The sequence below is a fragment of the Dysidea avara genome, chromosome 11 (genome assembly GCF_963678975.1).
Source record: "Dysidea avara chromosome 11, odDysAvar1.4, whole genome shotgun sequence".
Taxonomy (NCBI): domain Eukaryota; kingdom Metazoa; phylum Porifera; class Demospongiae; order Dictyoceratida; family Dysideidae; genus Dysidea; species Dysidea avara.
The window spans coordinates 5656608-5666902 of NC_089282.1; the positions used below are offsets into that span (position 1 = coordinate 5656608).

Genomic DNA, 10295 nt, shown 5'->3' on the forward strand with positions numbered 1-10295 from the left:
CGTTAGATTTAATCGTTAATGGATTGATGGATGAATTGATTGATTCCTGACTGATTCGACAAGGCACAAATGTAAGGTTGATCGTACATGCATGGATGTATTTTCAGTGTACTGCTGGGGCAGCTAGGAGACAAGCTGAATCAATATTTTCAGTTTTTCTCCAAGAAATCTTAACATGCAAATGTACACTACGTATTTGCATATATAAATAAGCTACGTAGTTGTGAATTTGTCATAGTCAAATTTTTTTCAACGATAGAACAGTATATACGATGAAATACATAACTACATATACAAATATTACTACATAAATCGAATTACAGTCTCTGTACTGGCCCATCTACAGAGAGGCAACACTAGAATGATGCAGATGGACCGACTTCCATGTATGCACATTGTTGCTGAACAGAGAAAAGGACAATGTGCAACGAATCCAATCTAGGGTTCGACTGTAACTAGTAGATGTACGGTGAGACAGATGGTCAGCAAGACGACGGTAGAACACTACTGCCTCTCTACCCATGTCTCCAGTGGTGGCAAACATAAAGGGAGTAAAGGAAGCCTGTTCAACTTCCCTGACACAGTCACCATATTCTTTTTTCCTACAATTCATGGCATCATTACAAGGAGGAGATTGTCGTGTTGCAGTAGCTTGTTGTATTTGGGTGGAATACCGTTATAATTATAGTCAATTGACTTTGGTCTTGGAATCAAAAATGATTACTGTTTAGTATCGGGTATATGGAAAAATGATTTCAAGGCTTTATGCTTTTGAGTTATGGTCTTCCAAATTGGATATGTGTGGAAGACCCCTGTTTGCACATCCAATCACAACTAAGGTGTGAAACATTTTGTGGAGCTTCTGTAATCTCATTGTACCTGTAAGGTAAGCCAGGATTATTGATATAATGTCACAGTCTCACAGAACATTACTCGACACTGCTTGTCACTGGTTTATCCACATCAGTGTAGAGTCCCAAACAGCCAGTGGATGCTCCACCAGATCTGAGGTATGCCATTTCTGATGCCTATGTCTGGTACTTAAATGGTATTTAGAAAGTTTATGGTGTTTGATGTTAATATGATATAAAATTCATGCATGATGAACTAAATTTTTGCAACCTGGATTTGTAAATGGCCTACACTGAAATTTATGCTTTGTTGTAGGTTCCTCAAGAGTACCAGTAAATCTACTTAGGTCTACCATTAACACCTACAAGGGGTGGTAGAGGAGGCCAAAGAATTTTGGGGCAATAAAAGTTAGGTTTGGTTGGCATTAAACCCAGTCTGGGGGTTTGGGGCAACACTTCAGATTTTGAGATAGAACTTTAGAATAGTTTTACAGTTAAATTAAGACAGCTAGTGACTGTTCTATTAGAGTGGTTGACTGCTCTATTGAAGTTGACTGCTCTATTAGAGTATCTTGATCTTTTGAATTGACCAATAAACATAGGGAAGAGGATCCTATACCCCTCATTTTTTACTACTTATTATTATTACACAGGAGTGACTGAGGAGATTGGGAGCATAATGGGCCATACTGTGCCAAATCAATTAACCAAAAAATCCAGGCCTTTTTTAATTGTTGTTCTCCTGTTTAGTTATGACCATCACTCGTAGGGATAACCCTAACCCTATGGTATTTTCAATCAGAATTGCTTCCAAATTCAAACAAGCTATATAGATTTGATCATTTCCTCAGATGTCATGTACCATACTCTGTATACTGGAGTGTACTTCACACATTGTACAGTGATTCCTAGCCATGTGCCTGGTCCTTTCCTAGATCTCCACCACAGTCAGAACCAGACTTGCTTCTCATACTCACGATAAATAATGCAAACTTTAAACTCACAGTGGTGAATGATGGGTAATGGAAAATCATGTAAAAAGATATAATTATTAAAATATTCTTTTTGAAGACAATTAGATCAAAGGTAAAAGTGCTTTGATCTTTTTCTAAATAAGTTTCTCTTGAGCGAGAATTTATTAAACAATTTAAAAATCAAAAAGCAGAAGAAAATTATTATTTTATAAGCATTTTATAAGCTACATGAAATTTTTAATACCCTAACCTACATGGTTGCCAGTACTCCAGTAATATCAAGTGTGCTCCTAGTTAACAGCAACAGTGAAAATTATGCATCAGCAATGATGTGTATTAAAGTTAAACAGATCTCACTTATAAAAGTTTCCAGATATCTGTATTCTGCATCATGCTTGTTCCTGGTGTTTGCCAAAGCAACCAACATGAACATGTAAGCCGCTGACACCGTTACAACAACAGGTTCAACTGGTACAGCCACCAAAAAGAGCATGACATGCACCATGAGTTCTATCAAGCAGAACATCCATAAAATATGTAAATGGGCAAACACCCGTATTGATGTATTCTATACTTAGCTATATCAAATAATTCTTTTAACACTGGAACTGGAACCTGATATGCTTAGGAAACCACAGGGCACTGGAAAATAACCAAGAGACATAGACACCTGTTACTAAAAGACACTGCCAGCTTAATGGCTTCTCTACTTACTTTTATTGTTCAAGCTTCTATTCAGCAGGTGGAAGAAAACCAATATTGTTACAATTCACAAAATGACCCAGAAACAACCCACCTTTAACGAATACAATGTGATAACCAACACGGCTTTCATTCTAAACAGTCATGTGAAACTCAGTTATTGGGTGTAGTTAACGATTTTGCTGAAGCACTGAATTCTGGAGATCAACTTGATGCATTGTTTCTAGACTTTTCTAAAGCCTTTGACACAGTTCCCCATGAAAGACTGTATCTTAAACTATCACTGTATGGAATTAATGGATGTTTATTAGATTGGATTAAAAGCTTTTTATGTGGATGAACTCAGGCAGTAGTTATTGACAGTGACAGCAGCAAACCTCTCCTGTACTCTCAGGAGTGCCCCAAGGGACAGTGCCAACCCCCTTATTATTTCTTATCTTTATCAATGACATTATACAAGATCTACATTGCACTATTAGACTGTATGCAGATTGCATCCTAATCTACTTTACCATCTGCACTCCTGAGGACTGTGTCCTTCTTCAACATGCTCTACAAACCTGGGCTGAAAAGTGGCAAATGGAATTCAATCCATCCAAATGTACACATCTCACGATTTCTAACAAACACCACACCATCAATGTAGTTATTACATATCTAGTCACCTAATACAAAAGGTTTCTAATACAAAGTATTTAGGAGTAATTTACAATGAACATCTCATCTGGAAAATCACATTCATAACATCTGCACCAAGACCAATGCTGCTCAAGCTTTTATTAGAAGAAATATCAACTACTGCCAAAGACATGCATATTAAATCCAACTGTTACAAAGCCATGTCAGACCTATCCTTGAATGTACATCTCCAGTAATTATGGGCACTTCACTCACAAGTAGATATCTCTGCAATAGAAAGGTACAACATACCGCGACACATTACACAATGAACGATTACTCTTGGAGAAACAGTGTTACTGCTATGATTAACTCACTTAATTTGCCTTCTCTTGATTCACATTGTACCTACTTCAAGCTAACTATGTTTTACAAGATAATTAATGATCTCATTGTTGTTCCATCTATATCATTAACTCCAATGTCCACATCCACCAGGCATCACTTTCAACATTTTAGAACACCATATTCCAACTTACCGTTTCTCTTTCTTGCCTTCAACTATTAAACAAGCACACAAAAAATTGGAATTTTCAACTAGGGTAGGGACCATAGCACATCAATAAAAAGTACTGAAACAAGCTGGAGTTGCACAATATTAAATATTAAATCACAGTAAAACAATAGGAACTGTTATATCCCTACTGTGCTCAAGATACCGTAGGAAGAGCACAGTAGGGATATAATTAACCCTTTTTATTATTTTACTGTGATTTAATATTGTGCACTACTCCAGTACTTTTTATCGATGTGCTATGGTCCCTACTCTAGTTGAAAATTCCAGTTTTCTTTTTTGTGTATTTGTTTATTAACTTTTTTGTAAATAATTATTTATGACTGGTGAACCCTGCATCTGAAATGGTGTTGCGTGCCCCAGCTATATCAACTATCATCTGAAGGTGAAGTATCCATTACCCTTCGTTGTCAGCTATGTTCAACTCGTTACACAGTAGTACGAATCAAGAACTGTTTGAAAAGCACCTCTGCAATCAAAATAGCCACTATGAAAATACAGACAATTTCCATTATGAAGGGAAACCATCACATGCTACTTCCAAATCGACACTTTTTGCTGTCAGCAAAGATGAATGGGACACAAAGGAGGGCACCGGTAAGTCCATGAAGCATGCATTGTACGTACTGTGGTATGCCAAAAGGCACCTCTCAGGCTGAAGTGATGTTGAACAGTGAAAAAATCAAGCCCGTAGCCTTAGCTGTTATCGAGTTATGTTGTCTGAAGGCATCAGTCAATCAGTCAGTTAATTACTTATTCAGTCAGTAGAAAATTCCGTTAAATAAATATTTTTTTAAATTCTGTAACAACTTTTTGAAGGCATTTTGGGTTGATCTAAAAGCTTGTTTGGGCTTAGTTTTACCTAACCAATACTGCCTCATTGTCGTTTGGGAAAATTGAGGCTGGTTTTTAGGTGATGTTATTTTGTGGGCCACACCTACTCCTTTGTGGTCCCTAATATACAGTACTATTGTACTGTATGATTATGGAACAATCTCTCAGAAAACAGTCAACCAGCCATCTTTGAATGATTTTACGGAATGATTGTATAGTTATTTATTATAGATGTAGATTTAGTATTAAGTGATCACTTTTGTATCTGTGTGTCATGCTCTGTAGAGTTTCTACACAGTAATAGATAAATACTTATATATGCATTGTGGCAATGGATTCTTGCTACTATACCTAACAGATTTATTTATACAACTGCTCTTCACTTTTCAAAAGGTGCGATTGGAAGTATGATTATTATACTATATGTATATGCAAGGTATGAAGTGCTGAATTGTCATGAATTGTCATGTGTAGGTATCATGTATGGATGACACTAGTATACTCCATGTTATTTCTGCAATCAGGTGACATGTGATGCCCCATAAACTCGAATCACTGCCATGTTCACCTCACCATTCAGTACCATGATTTTGTTGTGGGTGCATGGGATTGCTATAGTACGTTACCATACCATATATGGCTACACCCATTAAACATCCAGAATTTTTTGACATTAATTTTGTGTTGTATATAGTGCATCACTGTCACTTATGTAATTATACCAGTTAACACAGCGATCTGAGTGATGGTATCAAATAAGTTCAATTATACAATGTCTTGCTAACATTTTCACAACTAGTTAACTTGCAAGCATAATAATAAAAGGAACTGGTATCATTGAAACACATCACTACCATAGCACAAGTTATATTTTAGGTATTGTCCATCACTAACATATTACACACACAACTTGTGTGGGCAGCCAATCAAATACTTTCCTTGTGTGTAATGCAGTGGTGCAGTGGATCCCATCAATCAATTTAATCAACTTGAAATCAGTAGTCATGCAATAAATGCTATAATGTATTTCATTACCATTCAAAATTGAATGCAATATTTTATTTACACAACTATAACTTATGGTTAGCTATTACTAATATGGTTTAAATGTAGGTATTGGCTTTCAACTAAGCATCAAAGAACATGGTTTAACAATCTTTCTTAGCTGTAAACTTTAGCTGCAAAAGATCCAGATACTCTAACAAGGCAGTCATGTAAAATGAATGTCTAAAAATACTCCATACAATTTATTATCATGGATTGTTTTGTACAAGAATGAAGTGAATTATGCAGTGCTGTGATATAGAGCTGTGAATAGTTAGATTCTTTGGTGGAATTAGAAGTGTACCTGATTCAAAATGGGAAAATATTCCAATACATGATATTACATGAGGTGAGGAATGGGAAATTAGGAAACCGGAAATGGGAAACGAGGAAATGGGAAATGGAGTATTTCTCTATAGTACATTTTTGTTGTATTGGCAGTATTGCTAGCAAGTGGAGGCATCAGAAGTTGTCAGTAAGGACACATATGTAATATGACTAGATGAATTAAAAATTGGAAATTTTAAAATGGGAATAGGGATCACTGAAAAAAGCCACAAAACAAGAAGGGATCGCTGGGGTGGTAATGTAAACCACAAATCCCTATTTTGACTCTGTCATAAATCTTTAGTTACATGCTCTGTCATTTTGAAGTGAGTAGGGATTTGTGGTTTACATTACCACCCCGGCGATCCCTTCTTGTTTTGTGGCTTTTTTCAGCGATCCCTATTCCCATTTTAAAATTTCCAATTTTTAATTCATCTAGTTTGTGTACTTTTTAATTAATCCAGTAATGGATTATGAGATTTCTTCTATTGATAATAAAGACTGTTGTGAATAGTGTAATTTTGCATTCTGCATAGTAACACTGTCAACATTTCAGTACACACATGAAACTGATCAAATTGCAATGTGCATACAGACTGAGAGTCTCCTAATATGAGCTACAATTTACATTACTGGTGCCTTTAATAGCTGTCAAATTCAGTGCAAGGATTGTAATTATACACTTGACTGCATTATTAGAGTATTTAAGTGACTGCTCTATTAGAGTATTTAATCTGGATAACCCACCCACGTACAATAATCACGGAGCGAAAAAAACCACCTTGCAACAAAGTCATCAGCCCAGATTAAGTTTCCTGGCCTATACTGAGTTTAATAAAGACGGATTCTAGTAGCCACAAGTAGCGCACACCAAAAAACGTAACTCTGAGAGTGATCTTGTATGGCCTCTCGAGCGTAATAGCGCTTTGGCAAGAAGAGACTGCCCGGTTTGGGCTGTTTCCGTCCGAAAACGAAATCAAAAATAGGTCATGGACACGCACAATGATCCATTCAGCAAACCTTGCTACTTTTTATTCCTTGTAAACTTCGCTATGCCTGTGAAAGAATAATAATATTATGAATAGAGTCTAATAATAATATGAACCAACTGGCAAATGTCTGAAATACACATACTGTTTCCTTTTCACTTGATACTTACTAGTGGACCTATACTCATTGCAAAGAACCACCAGAGGGTTGTTTGAGTTGAAGGATGCTTTTCAAGGTGGTTTTTAGGTGTGCGTTCTATTAGGATTTTTGCAAAAAACATGGGCGATCCCTATTATGAACCCACTATCGTGGTTCATGATATTATGTAGCTACATGAATATGACACACTTAGCATACCCTGGTAGTAGCGTGGGTAGAGTTCTCAGTAGCCAACTACTGGCCAGGTACTCAATTCCTTCAAAAAGAAAATAATGTATTTCAAGAAAGCTGATCAGTCCAGTTTTATTTATTAAGGATATGGTGATGTCAAGACACCAATGCATTACCAGGTGTATGTTCAGCTCTGTGCTATCATGACTGTATAGTGGGCTACGGTAACTTATAGTATTACACCTTGCAATGTCTGTAGTAGCTATACTAATAGTACATGTTATAAGCACATGATCATGATAGAGTACAAGAGATTCCTTTTTTTTTCTACTACTACTTCACCAACCACTACACCTGAGACTACATTAAGTATGTCACAATGTTATGAGCTATCATTTGATAGCTACAACATCATATGTATAGTATACTAGTGTTAGCAGCAGTGATAGGAGAACTTGTGACATTGGGTAATCACACTAGTAGTCGTCACAGTAGGAGGTACACAAATATGAGATCACATGCCGAGGCCGAATTTGCACAATACTGAGAACACTTGAAGAGCTACTTAGTGCTTTCAATCAGTCTTGCTCATTGTCACTCTAAGACTGTGGAATGCTGAATAGTGGATTGAAATACTAAGTTTCGACCATGCACTTGGCTTTATGTCCAGCTTGCAACATCACTTACGGTTTCTGATGTCCTCACTTGCTAGCAATACTGCCAATAATACTCTGTTTCCCCATTTCCAGTTTCCTAATTTCCCATTTTTCCTTTTAGTAACACCCATTACAATGACTGTACTATTGGAGCTATTGATTGTTCTATTGGGAGGCCATTCCATGCCTAACAGGTCCACTCCCTAGGTGACTACAACCTATTTTCATGACCAATTGAAGTACTCTAATAAGAGAATTTGACACCTAGCACCTGAATAGCACACAGGTGTACCAGTGCTGGTTCACTGGGTAGTTGTGATCATGCCAGCACAATAGCTGAAAGCTTTACTTTGTGGGTGTGTCTGTGTCTATGTATTTCTGTGTGTTTGTCTGTGTCTGTACACATTTTTAGCATGTTATATATTAAAATTTTATATGTTACAGTTGCAGTGTTATACAAAACTATATACTAAGCCTGAATGAGATGATGCTACCAGTTTTATTGAACGATACAACCCTAATGACCCCCTATACAAGAAGGTTGATGATGTTATCACCTCCATCAAGATGGTGTTATGGCTGTCCCTTATCCTCAGGTTCTTCCTACTATTCAAACTGCTAGTTCCAATTTATGCTACAATCTATAAATATCAAAAAGAAGCCTTCTCTTATGTCTGGGCTGTGTTCTTTACTGGTGTGGTGATATTCATACTATTGGTAGAAGATATAGACTCAAATCTTCTAAATTTAGATTCATCATCATCAAACGACTACAAGGAAGTGATAACAGATGTCTACGTGTTTGGTTTGTTGGCTGCCATGTGGTTTCCTAAGCACATCAGGTTTCCAGTTCCAGTGTTAACAGAGTTATTTGACATACTAAACAGTGGAATGTTTGCTGTGCTCACATTTATCATTCAAACACTTTGTATTTGGCTAATGATACAACTATTGACTGTGCCCACTATGTTCTTTTTGGTCACTGTACTGGCTAAACCTGTTGTTGTAATGGTGTCAGTGGCTTATATGCTCACATTTGTGGCCTTGACAATATCAGGAACAAGTGTCATGTTAGAAGTCATATCACTGTGGAGACTTAGCCCTTGTAGAGTAGTATTGTCTAGAAATTCTTATAAGCGAGATATGTTCAACTTTATAACATCATTGCTGCTACCGATTTTCATTGTTGTTGTTCTGCTTGTTACGTACGAGTTCTCTGATAAACTAGGAAGCACACTTGATATTACTGGGGTACCAGCAGCCATTGTAGGGATTGTTCAAGCTGTTGTTTTATTCGTGTTGAGTGTCACCATCAGGAAGAAAAAATTCCGGCAGATTTTTGATGAAGTTGAGGATGAGAGTCGACACAAGTTTTTGTATGATGACAATCACAACACTTTATCAGAAGATTATTCTTCTACAAATGACAGTTGAAATTTAATATTTACAGATAAATTAGTTGTTGTGTACATTTCAGTTTTCACACTAGCTACTATTAGAATAACATTGTTACATTATTGTATTGTGTGTATGTTAAACTAAATGTTGGTCAATCAGATAGTTACCATTATAAATTGCCTACTATGGAATGTGGCAGATCCAGAGGGTACTACGGGTTTCATGGAATTCCCCATTTTTGGAAGAGCCTTCATACTATTATTGTTCTATCAAGATATTAGAGTTTGTTTGCTATATCATTGGTCACTTCAGTAAACTAATTAGTATTGCAAATTCAGTATGCTTAAAATTAATGCAGGTGGTGACATGGAATGGAGTTCTGCTTATTTTTAAAAAGCTGTGCAGAATTAGATGCCAAAGGACACCACGAATGGTTTTGATACCTAAATATCAATCAATCAATTGCATGTACACTTTACAACAGAATAGTTGGGTGCTTTACATTCATAGTAGGGTCAAAAATGCTGATTCCGTGACCACCCTCTGGCTAACATGTTTTGACAATGGAATTGAGTTCTGGAGTCCTTTTCTAAAAGATTTAGCCCCCAGGTCCCCAGAGTTGGGGGTAACTAGTTACTTTTGTAACTAAGTTACGTAACTGATTACTTTTAAAGTAACTAGTAATATAACTAGTTACTTGCTTAGTAACTTGTAACTAGGAGTAATTGTCTGAAAAGTAACTAAGTTACAATAGTAACTAATTACAATAGTTACATTGTAACTATAACTAATGCTATTAAAGCAAGAGCACTTCAATTTTTGTGTCATATGCTACAGCCACATTAAGTAGACAGATTCTGTGTACTGTTCTCTATGATTCAGCTTGAGTAACAGACGTAGCAATAATTAAAACTGACCTGAAATATAGCCACAGAATTGTAATCTTAAGTGCACATATATATTGCATCCCTTAATGATGCATATCTGAGCAAAATTC

The 10295-nt window shown here is 36.4% G+C and overlaps 1 protein-coding gene across 1 annotated transcript; it reads left to right on the forward strand.

Annotated features, from left to right (window-relative positions):
• The first annotated feature begins 29 nt into the window (after positions 1–29).
• Positions 30–9426, forward strand: LOC136238374 (uncharacterized). The gene is made up of 2 exons (XM_066028817.1): positions 30–71; positions 8345–9426. Exon 2 carries the CDS (start codon positions 8468–8470, stop codon positions 9332–9334), a length of 867 nt encoding a protein of 288 aa, XP_065884889.1. The 5' UTR covers positions 30–71; positions 8345–8467; the 3' UTR covers positions 9335–9426.
• The last annotated feature ends 869 nt before the right edge of the window (positions 9427–10295 follow it).

What these genes read in the sequence shown, in the direction of transcription:
- LOC136238374 (XM_066028817.1), top strand. Translation starts at nt 8,468, where the DNA reads ATGGTGTTATGGCTGTCCCTTATCCTCAGGTTCTTCCTACTATTCAAA.